General features: G+C 30.9%; 1 protein-coding gene across 6 annotated transcripts in view; it reads left to right on the top strand.

The window, feature by feature from the left end:
* LOC119608617 (insulin-like growth factor 2 mRNA-binding protein 1) overlaps positions 1 to 13,094 on the top strand; it is a 79,844-nt gene extending 66,750 nt beyond the window's left edge. For 3 of the 6 annotated variants that reach the window (XM_037963099.1, XM_037963102.1, XM_037963100.1), the window contains exons 3-6: positions 10,080 to 10,454; positions 10,512 to 11,220; positions 11,299 to 11,454; positions 12,234 to 12,778. In XM_037963099.1, coding sequence (XP_037819027.1) covers positions 10,080 to 10,454; positions 10,512 to 11,220; positions 11,299 to 11,454; positions 12,234 to 12,476 — 1,483 coding nt within the window. In that variant the 3' untranslated portion in view covers positions 12,477 to 12,778. Of the gene's footprint in view, positions 1 to 7,034; positions 7,266 to 7,565; positions 7,740 to 10,079; positions 10,455 to 10,511; positions 11,221 to 11,298; positions 11,455 to 12,233 lie in introns of those variants that run through there. The other 3 variants (XM_037963097.1, XM_037963103.1, XM_037963098.1) reach the window with 3 other exon arrangements.
* Positions 13,095 to 19,407: the final 6,313 nt, after the last annotated feature.

Here is a 19,407-nt window from a genome sequence, read left to right as displayed (position 1 = left end):
AAAAGTTTGTGAAGTTAAAGGATTTTTGAGTTCTGACTCTCTAACTTTCCAAATGGATTGAAAAAACTTCTAAAACGCTAGAGGAACTTAATTAGATCCCAACACTTTGTGTTTTCTTTTGGCTTGACAAGGTTTTACGAAGTGAAAGTTTGGAGAGTCATGCGATTTTTGGGTTCCCGAACGCCCTAGCTTTCCAAATGGACTGAAATAACTTCTAAAAGTCTAGAGTAACTTTAAGCAGATCCTTTAGAAGGCAGCTTCCAGCTTGCTATCAAGAATTTAGTGATTACGTTTGCTTGAACAAAGTATTTCGAATTAGAAGTTTGCGAAGTTAAAGGATTTTTGGGTTCCCTAACTCTCTAACTTTCCAAATGGATTAGAAAAACTTCTTAAAGCCTAGAAAGACTTTGAATAGTTCCTAAAGAATCTAGCTTCACTTTCTTATCAAGAATTTTCTGTTTTCTTTTGGCTTGACAAAGTTTTACGAAGTGAAAGTTTGGAGAGTCACGCGATTTTTGGGTTCCCGAACGCTCTAGCTTTCCAAATGGATTGATATAACTTCTTAAAGCCTAGAGTAACTTTAAGTAGATCCTTTAGAAGCCAGCTTCCAGCTTGTTATCAAGAATTTAGTGATTACATTTGCTTGAACAAAGTTTTTCGAATTAGAAGTTTGCGAAGTTAAAGGATTTTTGGGTTCTTTAACAAGAACCTTAATCTTGTTCTGTTCTCGATTAGACGATCTTCCGGATGTTTGAGTATCCTTAACCACCAAAATAACACGACAAATTTCTGCTTAGTAGGATTTAAATTCATTGAGGAATGTCGCTGTTGTCTCGCTGTCTTTTCATCAAATTGTCAACACTATTCTTACATTTAAACTCCCAGTTATTCATAATATTAATGTGGTTTTAAAAGACCTTTTTTTTTCTCTGTTATTTTTTGCAACTCTAAAACTCTAATTTTGTTTTTGTAATAAAACGACGTTTTTGTTGTTGTCGTTAATATTATTGCTGCTGTTGTTGCTGTTCTTCTTATTATTGTTGTTGATACACTGTCTGCATACCAAATACTACAAAAAAAAGAGCCGGCTACTAAATGCAATAAAAACAAAAATACACACATTTCTTAAAAAAAAACAGCTCCCACCTTAAAAATTAAAAGAAAACATTAAGAAGACCGGGAGGGGGTGTAAAGGCAGTCAGTCCATTACTAGTTTAAAAATGTAAACAAGTTTTCTGGTTTTTAAACTGCTAAAATATTTTAGTTTTTTTCCTTTAAAAAAGAGAAAACGTAATAGTATTGCTGCAGTATTGCAACTTTACTACACCATTCAGCAACTGTGTTGAGTTTTTTTTTCTCTTTTTTTACTTTTTGCGCGTTTTTATTATTGTTTTGGTCTGGGAATGTTGTTGGTCCACCATACCACACAACACCCTGATGATGTTTTTTTCAAGACAATAATGATGTTGGTTAGTTTTTTTTCTGTAATAATGATGTTTAAGCAGAGTTTTCTTTTGATATTTACTAAGAAAAGAACAAAAACAACACTGTATTATAAATATAGGAAAAGTACAAGAAATATCTCCCGGATTTGCGGATGCTGCACAAGAAAATTTTGTTTGCACAACAACAAAAAAAACAAAAACAAGTTGCAACTATTTAGTTTAGATGAACAAACTTAAGCACGCCAGTGTTAAAGAATGTTTAAATAGACTATAATCTAGACTATACCATAAACTAAACTATAGAATAGATTATAGACTAGACTATAGACTGGACTATAGAATAGACTAGACTATGAACTGGGCTATAAACTAGGCTATAGGCTAGACTATAAACTCTGCTATTGACTATATTATAGACTAAACTAAAGTCTAGACTAAAGTCTAGACTAAAGCCTAGACTATAGGCTAGACTTTAGACTAGACTACAGACTACACTATAGACTAGACTATAGATTAGACTATAGACTAAACTATAGACTAGACTATAGACTAGACTATAGACTAGACTATAGACTAGACTATAGACTAGACTATAGACTAGACTATAGACTAGACTATAGACTAGACTATAGACTAGACTATAGACTAGACTATAGACTAGACTATAGACTAGACTATAGACTAGACTAGACTATAGACTAGACTATAGACTAGACTATAGACTAGACTATAGACTAGACTATAGACTAGACTATAGACTAGAGTATAGACTAGATTATAGACTAGACTATAGACTAGACTATAGACTAGACTATAGACTAGACTAGACTATAGACTAGACTATAGACTAGACTATAGACTATACTATAGACTAGACTATAGACTAGACTATAGACTAGACTATAGACTAGACTATAGACTAGACTATAGACTAGACTATAGACTAGACTATAGACTAGACTATAGACTATACTATAGACTAGACTATAGACTAGACTATAGACTATACTATAGACTAGACTATAGACTAGACTATAGACTAGACTATAGACTTGACTATAGACTAGACTATAGACTAGACTATAGACTAGACTATAGACTAAACTATAGACTAGACTATAGACTAGACTATAGACTAGACTATAGACTAGACTATAGACTAGACTATAGACTAGACTATAGACTAGACTATAGACTAGACTATAGACTAGACTATAGACTAGACTATACACTAGACTATAGACTAGACTATAGACTAGACTATAGACTAGATTATAGACTAGACTATAGACTATACTATAGACTATACTATAGACTAGACTATAGACTAGACTATAAACTAGATAATAGACTAGACTATAAACTAGACTATGGACTAGACTATAGACTAGACTATAGACTAGACTATAGACTAGACTATAGACTAGACTATAGACTAGACTATAGACTAAAGACTAGACTATATACTAGACTATAGACTAGATTATAGACTAGACTATAGACTATACTATAGACTATACTATAGAGTAGACTATAGACTAGACTATAAACTAGATAATAGACTAGACTTTAAACTAGACTATAGACTAGACTATAGTCTAGACTATAGACTAGACTATAGACTAGACTATACTATAGACTAGACTATAGACTAGACTATACTATAGACTAGACTATAGACTAGACTATAGACTAGACTATAGACTGGACTATAGACTATACCATAGACTAGACTATAGACTAGACTATAGACTAGAATATGTTGCCCACGATTCGCCCTTTCGCAACATTTTTGTTTAACAACATTTGTCTAGACACTTTTCTCTTACAACAATGTTGCTGGTGCTGTAGGTTCGACCTAACAGATTGTCTTAAAAGTATCTTTTTAGTTGATGATGATCATCAACTTTAAAATGGAATTTTTACGCGCGCTTAACTTCTTTTATAAATATGAAAGAAGACTCGCGTGTATCTGTAACAAATGGTGGGGAGTAGGCGGCATACTTGTGTTTATAAACATTTACAGCATCTTCATGACATCCTCAAACAACTTCTCTCCATCTCTCTCACTCATTCTTACTCTTTCCTTTTACTTGTGGAAAATAACTTAAAGACTTCTTTTTCTTCTTTAAACTTAATAATGTTTACTGTAAATTCCTGCGGATGCGGTTGTATTTCATAGTGTTTTATAAAGAAGAAAAAAAAAAGAAAGAAAAATGTTTATTTTTTTTTTTTCTCATTTAAAAACTTGCCACAACATGTATCGGCTTTTAGTATGTTTTATATTTTTTCTAAAGTATATTGAACTTGCGCATATTTTTGCTGCGCTGGCGCTGTTTTTCCAGGAATTATTCCATATAAATACATTTTGGGTTTGTTTTGCTTGTATCTTCAAACCCCTTAGACCCCCCCTGTTCTTGTTTGAAATGTACTTTTTTGCTAAGATTTGCATTTTTTGTTCTTATTTGTGTTTTGTGTTAAGAGCTTAGTATACTTTTAATTTCATAAGCAGTTTTTTTCTGTTGCTTTGATTTGTTTTTGAAAATATGTTGCAGTTGTTTTTGTTGTTTTTTTTTTAGTGAAAAATAAATTCTTATGTTAATGACAACTGCAAAAAAAAACACATTTCTGTTGTTTATTAAGAAATTAACGTAGAAAAGCTTAAAAATTGTTTTTTCAGAAATCATGATGTGCAAGAAATGTTGTATTTGATACCTGGGTTTTGAAAAATAAAGGAATTTGTAACGGTTAAACAAAATTTGAAAAAAGGAAAGAAAATACTGAAGTTTAGACTATAAACTAAACTATAGACTAGACTATAGACTAGACTATAGACTAGACTATAGACTAGACTATAGACTAGACTATAGACTAGACTTGACTAGACTATAGACTAGACTATAGACTAGACTATAGACTAGACTATAGACTAGGCTATAGACTAGACTATAGACTAGACTATAGACTAGACTATAGACTAGACTATAGACTAGACTAAAGACTAGACTATAGACTAGACTATAGACTAGACTATAGACTAGACTATAGACTAGACTATAGACTAGACTATAGACTAGACTATAGACTAGACTATAGACTAGGCTATAGACTAGACTATAGACTAGACTATAGACTAGACTATAGACTAGACTATAGACTAGACTATAGACTAGACTATAGACTAGTCTATAGACTAGACTAGACTATAGACTAGATATAGACTTGACTATAGACTAGACTATAGACTAGACTATAGACTAGACTATAGACTAGTAATACTAGACTGTAGACTAAACTATAGACTAGACTATAGACTAGACTATAGACTAGACTATAGACTAGACTATAGACTAGACTATAGACTAGACTATAGACTAGACTATAGACTAGACTATAGACTAGACTATAGACTAGACTATAGACTAGACTATAGACTAGACTATAGACTAGACTATAGACTAGACTATAGACTAGACTATAGACTAGACTATAGACTAGACATAGACTAGACTATAGACTAGACTATAGACTAGACTATAGACTAGACTATAGACTAGACTATAGACTAGACTATAGACTAGACTATAGACTAGGACTATAGACTAGACTATAGACTAGACTATAGACTAGACTATAGACTAGACTATAGACTAGACTATAGACTAGACTATAGACTAGACTATAGACTAGACTATAGACTAGACTATAGACTAGACTATAGACTAGACTATAGACTAGACATAGACTATACACTACACTATAGACCAGACTTTTTACAGACTAGACTATAGACTAGACTATAGACGAGACTATAGACTAGACTATAGACTAGACTACAGACTATACTATAGACTAGACTATAGACTAGACTATAGACAAGACTATAGACTAGACTATAGACTAGACTCTAGACTAGACTATAGACTAGACTATAGAATAGACTATAGAGTAGACTATAGACTAGACTATAGACTAGACTATAGACTAGACTATAGACTAGACTATAGACTAGACTATAGACTAGACTATAGACTAGACTATAGACTAGACTATAGACTAGACTATAGACTAGACTATAGACTAGACTATAGACTAGACTATAGACTAGACTATAGACTAGACTATAGACTAGACTATAGACTAGACTATAGACTAGACTATAGACTAGACTATAGGACTAGACTATAGACTAGACTATAGACTAGACTATAGACGAGACTATAGACTAGACTATAGACTAGACTATAGACTAGACTATAGACTAGACTATAGACTAGACTATAGACTAGACTATAGACTAGACTATAGACTAGACATATAGACTAGACTATAGACTAGACTATAGACTATACTATAGACTAGACTATTGACTATACAATAGACTAGACTATGACTAGACTATAGACTACTATAGACTAGACTATAGACTAGACTATAGACTAGACTATAGACTAGACTATAGACTAGACTATAGACTAGACTATAGACTAGACTATAGACTAGACTATAGACTAGACTATAGACTAGACTATAGACTAGACTATAGACTAGACTATAGACTAGACTATAGACTAGACTATAGACTAGACTATAGACTAGACTAGACTATAGACTAGACTAGACTATAGACTAGACTATAGACTAGACTATAGACTAGACTATAGACTAGACTATAGACTAGACTATAGACTAACTAAAACTAGACTATAGACTAGAATAGACTAGACTATAGACTAGACTATAGACTAGACTATAGACTAGACATAGACTAGACTATAGACTAGACTATAGACTAGACTATAGACTAGACTATAGACTAGACTATAGACTAGACTATAGACTAGACTATAGACTAGACTATAGACTAGACTATAGACTAGACTAGACACTAGACTATAAACTAGACTATACATAGACTATAGACTAGACTATAGACTAGACTATAGACTAGACATAGACTAGCATAGACTAGACTATAGACTAGACTATAGACTAGACTATAGACTAGACTATAGACTAGACTATAGACTAGACTATAGACTAACTATACACTAGACTATATACCAGACTATAGACCAGACTATAGACTAGACTAGAGACTATACACTACATAGACCAGACTTTTTACAGACTAGATAGACTGGACTATAGACTAGACTATAGACTAGACTATAGACTAGACTATAGATAGACTATAGACTAGACTATAGACTAGACTATAGACTAGACTATAGACTAGACTATAGACTAGACTATACACTAGACTATAGACCAGACTATAGACAGACTATAGACTAGAGACTATACTACTGACCAGATTTAAGACTAGACTATAGACTAGACTATACTAGACTATAGACTAGACTATAACTACTATAGTAGACTATAGTCTAATCTATAGACTAGACCATACACTAGTATAAGCTAAAGACTAACCTATAATCTAAGATATAGTTTAGTGTACAGTTTAAACTATAATTTAGTTGTAGGAATTTCCATTGCGCTTTATACTTTTCTACCCACTGTTCTAAAAAATGTTCCATATATGTTTTGAAATTTATATCAAAATAAAAATTGTCATTTTATTTCATTCAAATTCAAATATTTCTGTCGTCAAGATCTTCTGTGTTTTTTTGTCGTTTTTTGAAAATTTTAATGCAGATCCCCCCAAAAGAAAACAACAAAATTCAATAAATTGTGTCCTTTTAATGTGTTTGAAAATTTTGTGTAAAAAATCTTTTGTAAAAGTTTGTGCAAATTGTGAATGTTGTTAGAGTTACTACTAGATATAGTCAATTTTATCAAAATGCTGGTGACAAGGTAATGTTGTTAAAAAAAAAAAAACATAATAATTTATTTAATTATTTAAATGGTAGTTAAAACAAATACGCTTTTTTAGACCTTATAACAAAAAAGGAACCTTCATTAGAAACAGCCTCTCTCCCCCCTCTCTCTCTCTCACACTGTTAGAGTAGTTTTTCTGCAAAGCTTTTTCTGTTTACATTTAGAACAAATTAAATCCAGCTTCAAATTCTAAAACAGAATTTTTAACAATTTTGTTTTTGTATAAATTTTGTTTTTGCATATTTTTTTTCTTATACTTTCTCTTGTGTTTCACAGTGTTACGACATCAAAGATTTTAATAAGCGGCATACCGCTGCAAACACGTTTCGAAGACATCGAACCTCTTTTGAAGCCATATGGCATCGTCAAACAATGTGAGGCTGTCTCTAGTAAGGACCCACAAACTCAGACTGTTCATATAACATTCGAGAATAATGAACAAGCTCAAAGGTATATTTAACACACACACACACATTCACATACACTTACACAAAATTTTTAAGCAAAATTGTTTTACACCTTTTCGGCCTTTTTAAAGAATTTATTTTACAATTTGGCAAAATATATTTGTTGTTTTTATGAAAAATTTATAAATTCTAGTTTTAAGTTGCAAAATATTTTTTTTTTCACAGAAATTTATATGAAATGAATCTATTCTTGACTAGACAGTCTATTGTCTAGTCTATAGATTAGACTATAAAAACTACAGTATAGACTAGACTATAGTCTAGACTATAGACAGACTAAAGACTATATTATAGACTAGATCTTAAACTAAACGATAGACTAGATTATAGACTAGACTATAGACTAGTATATATACTAGACTATAGACTAAAGACTAGGCTATAGACTAGAATATAGACTAGACTATAGACTAGACTATAGACTGGACTATAGACTAGACTATAGACTAGACTATAGACTAGACTATAGACTAGACAATAAACTAGACTATAGACTAGACTATAGCCTAGACTATGGACTAGACTAGACTATAGACTAGACTATAGACTAGACTATAGACTAGACTATAGACTAGACTATAGACTAGACTATAGACTAGACTATAGACTAGACTATAGACTAGACTATAGACTAGACTAGACTAGACTATAGACTAGACTATAGACTAGACTATAGACTAGACTATAGACTAGACTATAGACTAGACTATAGACTAGACTATAGACTAGACAATAAACTAGACTATAGACTAGACTATGGACTAGACTAGACTATAGACTAGACTATAGACTAGACTATAGACTAGACTATAGACTAGACTATAGACTAGACTATAGACTAGACTATAGACTAGACTATAGACTAGACTATAGACTAGACTATAGACTAGACTATAGACTAGACTATAGACTAGACTATAGACTAGACTATAGACTAGACTATAGACTAGACTATAGACTAGACTATAGACTAGGTTATAGACTAGACTATAGACTAGACTATAGACTAGACTATAGACTAGACTATAGTCTAGACTATAGACTAGACTATAGACTAGACTATAGACTAGACTATAGACTAGACTATAGACTAGACTATAGACTAGACTATAGACTAGACAATATACTAGACTATAGACTAGACTATAGACTAGTCTATATACTAGACTAGTCTAGACTACAGACTAGACTATATACTAGACTATATACTAGACTGTAGACTAGTCTTTAGACTAAAGTGTAGACTTTATACTAGACTATAGACTAGTCTTTGGACTAAAGTGTAGACTTTATACTAGACTATAGACTAAAGTATATAATAGACTATAGACTAGACTATAGACTTGACTATAGACTAGACTATAGGCTAGACTAATGTCTAGACTGTATACTAGACTATAGACTAGACTATAGACTAGACTATAGACTAGACTATAGACTAGACTATAGACTAGACTATAGACTAGACTATAGACTAGACTATAGACTAGACTATAGACTAGACTATAGACTAGACTATAGACTAGACTATAGACTAGACTATAGACTAGACTATAGACTAGACTATAGACTAGACTATAGACTAGACTATAGACTAGACTATAGACTAGACTAGACTAGACTATAGGCTAGACTATAGACTAGACTATAGACTAGACTATAGACTAGACTATAGACTAGACTATAGACTAGACTATATACTAGACTATATACTAGACTATATACTAGACTATATACTAGACTATAGACGAGACTATAGACTAGACTATAGACTAGACTATAGACTAGACTATAGACTAGACTATAGACTAGACTATAGTCTATATACTAGACTATAAAGTAGACTATAGACTAGACTATATACTAGACTGTAGACTAGTCTTTAGACTAAAGTGTAGACTTTATTATAGACTAGACTATAGACTAAAGTATATAATAGACTATAGACTAGACTATAGACTTGACTATAGACTATACTATAGGCTAGATTAAAGTCTAGACTATAGACTAGACTATAGACTAGACTAGACTATAGACTAGACTATAGACTAGATTATAGACTAGACTATAGACTAGACTATATACTAGACTACAGACTAGGCAATATACTAGACAATAGACTATACTATAGACTTGACTATAGACTAGACTATAGACTAGACCATAGACTAGACAATAGACCAGACTATAGACTAGACTGGAAAATATAGCTGAAAATCAAATTCTAAAGGAATTTATTCAAAAATTTAGTTTTCCGTTAAAAATTTTTAAATTTTCTTAAAATTTTATTAATAATTTCTTTAAATTTCTTGTATCATTTTAGAGCTGCTGGTGGTTTAAACGGTGTTGAATTCGAAGGCAATAAATTACACGCCGAACAGCTAGATAAAAATCAACGTCGCACTCAACGCAATCAACGTAATCCATATCCCGGTATGCCAGGACCCGGTCGTCAAGCGGACTTTCCGCTACGCATCTTAGTGCAAAGTGAAATGGTTGGAGCCATTATTGGACGCCAGGGCAGTACTATACGCACCATAACACAGCAAAGTCGTGCACGTGTCGATGTACATCGAAAGGAGAATGTGGGTTCACTGGAAAAGGCCATAACAATCTATGGTAATCCTGAGAATTGTACAAATGCCTGTAAACGTATATTGGAGGTGATGCAACAGGAAGCCAATGCCACAAATAAGGGGTAAGGAGAAAGAATTTTACATGTTTCTTTTCACAAAACTAATATTTTCATTTCTAGGGAAATTTGTTTAAAAATTTTGGCCCATAATAATTTAATTGGCCGCATTATCGGCAAAAATGGCAACACTATTAAACGCATTATGCAAGAAACCGATACTAAGATTACCGTTAGTTCCATTAATGACATTAACAGCTTTAATTTGGAACGCATTATAACGGTTAAGGGCGCCATAGATAATATGTCGCGTGCCGAAAATCAAATTAGCTCTAAACTGCGTCAAAGCTATGAGAATGATTTACAAGCTATGGCTCCACAAAGTGTTATGTTCCCTGGTCTACCACCCATGGCCATGATGTCCACACCGGGCAATGGCATGATTTTCAATCCTAGCATGCCTTATGCTCCCTGCCCTGGATTCCCACTAACGAAGACACCCGCCCCCGTTGTGCCGCCCGTCTTCCCCAATGATATGCAGGAGACTACATACCTCTATATACCCAATAATGCTGTGGGTGCTATTATCGGTACTAAGGGTTCGCACATACGCAGTATAATGCGTTTCTCGAATGCTTCTCTTAAGATTGCTCCTCTCGACAATGATAAGCCGGCGGAACAGCAGACAGAACGTAAGGTTACCATAGTGGGTACTCCGGAGGGTCAGTGGAAGGCTCAATATATGATTTTTGAGAAAATGCGTGAAGAAGGTTTCATGTGCGGCACCGATGATGTTCGATTGACTGTGGAAATTTTAGTGGCCAGCTCACAGGTGGGTTTGCAACACAATCTTGTTTATTTTGAAACAAATTTCTAATAAAATTTTATTTTTATTTAATGTTTCTTAAAGGTGGGACGTATTATTGGCAAGGGTGGCCAAAATGTACGTGAATTACAACGTGTCACTGGCAGTGTTATCAAATTGCCCGAACATGCGCTGGCGCCAGCATCGGGCGGTGATGAAGAAACACCCGTACACATTATTGGACCATTCTACAGTGTACAGGTGAGTTTAGAGCAAAAATTTTAAAGTTTTAATTTCAAAACAAATATAAAAGACTAAAAACTGTTCACTTCCAGTTTTGTGCTAGTTCTGTTTTAGTCTGTTCTAGTTCTGTTCTAGTTCTGTTCTAGTTCTGTTCTAGTTCTGTTCTAGTTCTGTTCTAGTTCTGTTCTAGTTCTGTTCTAGTTCTGTTCTAGTTCTGTTCTAGTTCTGTTCTCGTTCTGTTCTAGTTCTGTTCTGCTCTAGTTCTGTTCTAGTTCTGTTCTAGTTCTGTTCTAGTTCTGTTCTTGTTCTTTTCTAGTTCTGTTCTAGTTCTGTTCTAGTTCTGTTCAGTTCTGTTCAGTTCTGTTCTAGTTCTGTTCTAGTTCGGTTCTAGTTCTGTTCTAATTCTGTTCTAGTTCCGTTCTAGTTCTGTTCTAGTTCTGTTTTAGTTCTGTGCTAGTTCTGTTCTAGTTCTGTTCTAGTTCTGTTCTAGTTCAGTTCTAGTCCTGTTCTAGTTCTGTTCTAGTTCTGTTCTAGTTCTGTTCTAGTTCTGGTCTAGTTCTGTTCTAGTTCTGTTCTAGTTCTGTTCTAGTTCTGTTCTAGTTCTGTTCTAGTTCTGTTCTAGTTCTGTTCTAGTTCTGTTCTAGTTCTGATCTAGTTCTGTTCTAGTTCTGTTCTAGTTCTTTTCTAGTTCTGTTCTAGTTCTGTTCTAGTTATGTTTTAGTTTTGTTGTAGTTCTGTTCTAGTTCTGTTCTAGTTTATGAAAATCTTTTAATGTTAACCTTTTCCTTTAATTCTAGTCGGCTCAAAGACGTATTAGAGCCATGATGTTGTCTACAAACCCACCACCCGTTACCAAAAAACAAAAAGCTGCCAAAGAACAACAACAACAGCAACAAGTTGCTCAAACTTCCTCGGGTAGTGGGTCACAACAACAGCAACAGCAGCAGCAACAACAACAGCAACAATCATCACAACAACAACAGCAGCAGCAACCACAACAGCAGCAGCAGCAACAGCCGGGTGCGAGTACAAATCAGTAAGAGTAGAGTGTGGGTGTAAAAGCATTTATTAAACTTTAATTTTTTTATTTTTAAAAATTTATTATTAAAAAAAAACATATTTTTTTTCTGTTTAAATTTATATAAAGAAACACAACACCCCACTATCCCCTCCTCACACACAAACACAAAACCGTTAAGAATAACCCCCTTGAAAAACAAATTTTCTATTAAATTTACTCGTCAAACCTCGTTTTTAAGTAATATTTTTTTTCATTTAAATTTATATAAATATTTTTTTTTTCTTAATACAGCAGAGAATTCTTTAAAATTACTTTTTTTTAATTTAATTTTTTTTTTCTTTCAAACAAAACAAAATTTCTTTTTTTGGAAAATATTTAAACAAAAAAGGTGGAAAATTATATTAAAAAAAAAATCACTTTTTGGCAAATTTTTATGAAATATAAATAAAACTGGCTCTAAAAAAACCCAACAACAACACTTTTAAATAGTAATAAAGCTTGCTTACAAAAAAATTTTTTTGGAAAAATATTTAAAAAAATATATATATAAACATAAAACTAAAACAAACAATTTTTGGTCAAAAAATAAAAATTATAGAGAAAAAAAAACTTTACTTAAAATATGAAAGAATGACAGACACAATTTCTTTTTTATAAGTTCTTGAAAACATAAAAAAGAAATTAAATTTATATAAAAAAAAATCCTGCAAAAAATAGCATTAAAATTAAAAAATAGTTATAAGCCGTAAATATTAAAAAATTTAACAAAAAATATCAACATAAAAACAAAACAATTTAAAACACTATATTTCTGGTATTTGTTAACACACACATAAACAAAACACTTTTACATTTAAACAATGTTTCAAACTGTTTTTAAAAACAATTATAAATAAGAAATTGTTTAAAATATAAAGCAAAAATGGTGACAAAAAGTATAAATTTTTAAAAGTAGAATAAAAAACTGCCTTTATGCCTCTTTAAAAACTGAAAACGTCGTTGTTCTAGGGTTTCTGGCTTTAGCAACATGTTTATAAACTTTTACTTAAGTGTTTAAACTAAAATTAAAGCTCTGCTGGTTGCCTTTGCTATCTCGCCCTTAAAAACATTATGATTTTCTTTATAATACTGTTTGTAACATTAGCAACATGTTTCTAAGCATTTAAACACTTCAGCATAAAGAAAAAACATGTCCGAACACCCTGCTAAGCAAAACAGCATAGTTTAACTTTATTTGCTCACAATAACCTTTAAAAACATAATTTTTACGGAATATATGTCTATTACAACATAAACTGGCATTAGCAACATGTTTCTAAACATTTGCTTAAATGTTGAAACTAAAATTAAAGCAAATGTTTAATTTATTCGCATTTCTACTATTTAAAACGTTTAAACTTCTTTTGAATATATATCTATTACAACATAAACTGGCATTAGCAACATGTTTCTAAACATTTGCTTAAGTGTTGAAACTAAAATTAAAGCAAATGTTTAATTTATTCGCATTTCTACTCTTAAAAACGTTTTAAACTTCTTTTTGCTCTTGTTTCTAGTATAAGCAACATGTTTATAAACATTCAAACACCTCAGCAAAAAGAAACAACTTATGCGACTATTCTACTGCACAAAGCAACAAATGTTTAACTTTATTTACTCACAAAAACATAAAAACTTAATTTTTAAGGATTAAACATCTTCCTATGTCTGCTGCAACATAAAATAACATTCACAACCTGTTTCGAAACATATGCTTGAACGTTTAAACTCAGATTTAATCTAATTTTTAATAACTTTACTTTCTTACTCTTTTAATTATTGTGGCGACAGTTTGTTTCTGTTTTTAGCAACCGCAGCAGGTTTGTAAACATTTGCTTTAACTTTTGTTTGCTTAGACGTTAATGCGATAAACAGAGAGTAAGAAAATGTGGCCAACAACAAGAGAGATAAACTTAAATTGCTCTAAAAACTATATGACTTTCATCATGTCATTGTTTTTAAACATTTGCTTTAACGTTTTTTGCTTAGACTCTTAAGCACTCGATAAAGAGTAGGAAAATGTGTTCAACATCAAAATAACAAACTTAAATTACATTTAAAATAATATTCCAACCTTTAAGATACTGTTGCTTACATTAGCAACATGTTTCTAAACTCTTGCTTTAATGTTTGTTGTTTAGACACTTAAGCATACTACAGAGTGTAAGAAAATGTGTTTAACAACAAAAGATTAAACTTTAATTACTTTTAAAATAAGAAGGCTGCTTGTCTGCTACTGTTTTTAGCAATTGCAACATGTTTCTAAACTTTTGCTTTAACGTTTTCTGCTTAAACACTTAAGCAATCAGCAGAGAGATAGAAAATACATTCAAAATACAGAGAGAGTGAACTTAAATTATTCTTAAAATAAGATAGCTGCTTACCGGCTATTGTTTTTTGCAATAGCAACATGTTTCTAAACTTTTGCTGTAACGTTTTTTTGCTTAAGCACTTAAGCATACAATGAAGAGTACGGAAATGTGTTCAGCAGCATGACAGTTAACTTAAATTACTCTTAAAACTATATGACATGCTTCCTGCTACTCTTTCTACCATTAAGAACATGTTTATAAACATTTGCTTAAACATTTTATGCTTAGACACTTAAGCACTCGATAGAGAGTAAGGAAATCCATTCAAAATCGAGAGCATACAGCAGTGAGTAAGAAAATGAGGTGAAAACCCATAGAGTAAACATAATTTGTTCTAAAAACATTACGACTTACTTCCTGCAACATGTCTATAAACATTTGCTTTAACGTTTTTTTGCTTAGACACTTAAGCACTAGACAGAAAGTAAGGAAATGCTTTCAAAATCAAGAGAGTAAACTTAAATTACTCTAAAAACAGTACGACTTCCTGGCTGCTAATGTATCTAGCAGTAGCAACATGTTGCTATAGGATTTAGACACTTAAGCACTCAGCAGAGGGCAAGAAATTAAACTTAAATTAATGTTTAAATATAAAATTTGTCCTTATTTATACTTTTATGACACCAAAGCTTTATATTTTGTTTAATTTTTTTTTTACAAAAATGTGTGTGAAATTACAAAAACTCTCTCTCTCTCTTCCCCATAATAAAAAAAAAACTCCCAAGTGTTTGCCTTAAAACGGTGCTGAAATGTTAATTGATTTGTTAAAAAATGTATTGTAATGTTTAGTTTTTTTTTTTTTTTTGTCTTAATATTAAACACAAACTTAGTTTTCTAATTTTTAATTAAAAAATTGTTAAAAAGAAACTATTTAAACTAATTTTATATACAAAAAAAAAAGAAAAGCAATAGAACCACTAATTTTAAAACAAAACCTTTTTTATGCAGGTTTTAAAACTGTTATAAAACTGTTTTGAAAACTTTTAAGTATTAGCTAAACAAAGGTTTCATTTTCAAGCCTATTTTTTGTTTCTTAAACTAAAATAGTAACTTAACCATATCCCAAAAAACCCCAGAGCATTAAACAATCAAATCTTTTTTTTTAAACTACAATAGCCTTGTTTTTTTATATGTATACAATTTTTTTTTATAAAAAATAACTAGTAAAGTAGTTTCCGTTAAAGTTTAAAACAATTTTATTAACAAATAACCCTCAATATAATTCCTATAATTTAAAAAAAGAGTTTTTTTATACATAAAATATTTTTTTTTTATTAAATATAGAGTAATAAATATTATTTTAGCTTAAATTATAACAATTTCTTTTTAAATAATTAGCTCAAGTTTTTCTTTTTTTATAAAAAAAAAACTTAAAAAAAATATCTTTAAACATTTCGGCATAAATTATTTTTTCAACACAAAATTAAACAAAATTTTCTTCTACCACAAAACGTTTTTTGGCAACTCTTTCTTTTTACAAAAAAAAAACTAAAAACACTTACAGCGAACAAGTTTTTTACTTAAAACTTTGGTTTGAAATTCTTGAAACAAAAGTTTTAATTTTCTTTTTTTTTTTTTTTTTTTTTGCTTAATTATTAAACAAAAAATAATATAAAAACTATTTTAAAAAGAAAAGAAAAAGAAATGAAAACCAGTAATTAAAATACCTCAATGTAAGTGCATTATCTTCTATAAAAAACATTTAAAAAAAAGTATATGAAAAAAAAACTTTAAAAAAATAACTAAAAACATAAACTAAAAAATAATAATTCTAATTATATAAATAAAAAATATTAAATCTAATTATATAAATTAAAAAAACAACAACAACCAATCTAAAATAATACAAAAAGCAAGATTTATTATAAACTAAAACAACTTCTATAATATTATATATATAAAAAAATCATATCAAATCAAGCTGCAAAAAGAAAAAACCCAGAAAAAAACTCTTGTTTATTTAAACAGCAAGAAAATAAAACAAAAACCACAAGAAAATCTTCAATAAATTGAAAAAGAAAAGAATTAAAACAAATTTACTCTAAACAATAAACGGAAAAAAACAACAAATTTTTCTAATTTTTTTTTTCTAACAGCAACAATGTTGCCTAAAACACCTAAAAACACCCAGGCCGTCTTTCCCATACAAAACAATAAAATTTTAGTTCGTTAGTCTAATAATCACTAATTTTCTAGAAGAACCTACCCTTTCTATATCTACTTTAATAAAAATATGATTAGCAACATGTTTATAACATTTGGTTGAACACTCAATTACTTACTAAAGCTAAATAACTGATAGCGTTACTCACCTACTCTTTAAAACAATATGTTTGCCTCTCTGCTACTATTTTTAGTAACAACAAAATGTTTAAAAACATTTAAACATGCCAGCAAATGTAAACAACTTCTTTATAAACATTTGAACACTCCAGCAAACGTAAACAACATGATCAACCGCTTTGTTAACCAAAACATCAAATACTTAACTTTATTTTTAACAGCAGCACTTTAACAACAATGTTGCTTTGGAGAAACCAACTTCCTACTTGTGTTCCAACACAAATAGCAAAAGCAATATGTTTATCAACATTTAAACACTGCAGCAAAAGTAAACAACATTGCCGAACACCTTACTAACTAAAACAACAAATGTTAAACTTTGTTTTCTCATAGCAACACTTTAACAACAAAGCTGCTTAAGAAAAACATCAAACCAAGAGCAATATGTCTGCCTTTCAAATCAAAACAACATAAATATCTAAAGCAACATGTTTACAAACATTTAAACTTATCAGCAAAAGTAAACAACATGTCCAAACATCTTGCTAACTAAAACATCAAACTTTGTTCTCTCATAGCAAAACTTTAACAACAAAACTGCTTAAGATAAACATCTTCCTACATCTACTGCAACAAAAAATAACAACAGCAGCATGTTTATAAACTTTTAAACACTTTTAAAGCTAATGGCTGCTTTCATTACTCTGTTGGATTCTTTTAACACAAAAGCGCATGTCTGTTTCGGCTTACAGCAACATCAACATGTTTATACACATCTGCTTGAACATTCAAACACTCCAGCAAACATCAACAACTCGTTCTCATCAATATAGCAGATTGTTAAACTTTATTTCTCACAGCAACACCTTTAACAGCCATTTTAATGGCAACATCTGCTTCAAACTCAAGTGTTTCTAAATGTATACATGTTGCCAACAACGGCAAGTCTCACTAAATGTCAACAGAGAAAATAGCAAAAATGTCTGCATTGTTAATGTTCAAACAATAGAATGTTTACATTTATTTACTTCTGCAGCAACACTTGAACAGCAAGGCTAAAACAACAACAAAAACAAACTTGTACAGCAAAGCTAAAACAACAACCGAGAGCTCAAAGAAATATGTCAGCCTATCAAACCAAAACAACAGAATGTTTACATTTATTTGTTTCTACACTGTAGAAACTACACTAAAACAAAGTTTAAACAACAACTCTAGAATCTTCCCTAAAATAAAGCTAAAACAACAACACAAACAGTACTAGCAGAGAGCAAAACAACATAAAAACGTAAGCGAACCAAGAATTCATAGCAATTTCCAAACAAAACAGCTGATTGTTTACAATTATTTACTTGTACAGCAACACTTTAACAGCAAAACAAAGCTAAAACAACAACAAACTTGTTTATAAACACAAACAGTACTAGCAGTGAGCTTCATAACAAAAAACATAAACAAACCGAGAACTCAAAACAATTTCAAAACAAAACAGCTGACTAAGAACTAAAAAAAAACAACAAACTTTGTTTATAAACACAAACACTACTAGCAAAAAGCAAAACAACATAAAAACTTTAACAAACCGTGAGCTCAAAACAATTTCAAACCAAAAACAGCTGACTGTTTACCTTTATTTAGTTATATAGCAAACCAAAGCTAAAACAACAACAAACTTTGTTTATAAACACAAACATTACTAGCAGAGCGAGTCAAAACAAAAAACGTAAACAAACCAACCTTTCAAATCATAACAACAACAGACTTGTTTATACACAAACATAAACAACAGAGTACTAACTGAGAGCATCAAAACAAAAAAAAAAAAAAAAAACGTAAACAAATCGAGAGCATAAAGAAACATGTCTGTTTTACACCAAACATAACAATGCCTTTATTTATATACTAATACTGCAGAGCAAAACTAAAACAACAACAGGACTTATTTATACTCGAACATAAACAATACTAGCAGAGAGTTTTTGTTTACATAAAAGAAATGTAAACAAACACAGAGCTAACAGTAGAAAGAGCTGACTTACAAACCAAAACAAAAAAGTGTAATACACTTACACCTACACAAATAAAGGTAAATATTAGCAGACAACTTGACTAAAAACGTAAACAAACCGGTAGAGTTGTTTAAAAAATGTACTAAACAGAGTAGTTTCCTTCAGAAAGCAGCGAATAAAAGTAGATTTTCTTAAGAAAGGAGAAATAAAGGTAATTATTAGCAGACAGCTTAACTGAAAACGTAAA

The sequence above is a fragment of the Lucilia sericata genome, unplaced genomic scaffold (genome assembly GCF_015586225.1).
Source record: "Lucilia sericata isolate MDLA Ls3-8-SP2 unplaced genomic scaffold, ASM1558622v1 Contig000858F_arrow, whole genome shotgun sequence".
NCBI classification, from domain to species: Eukaryota; Metazoa; Arthropoda; class Insecta; order Diptera; family Calliphoridae; genus Lucilia; species Lucilia sericata.
The sequence above is the reverse complement of the archived record's forward strand: the minus strand, read 5'-3'. Positions and strand labels throughout refer to the sequence as shown.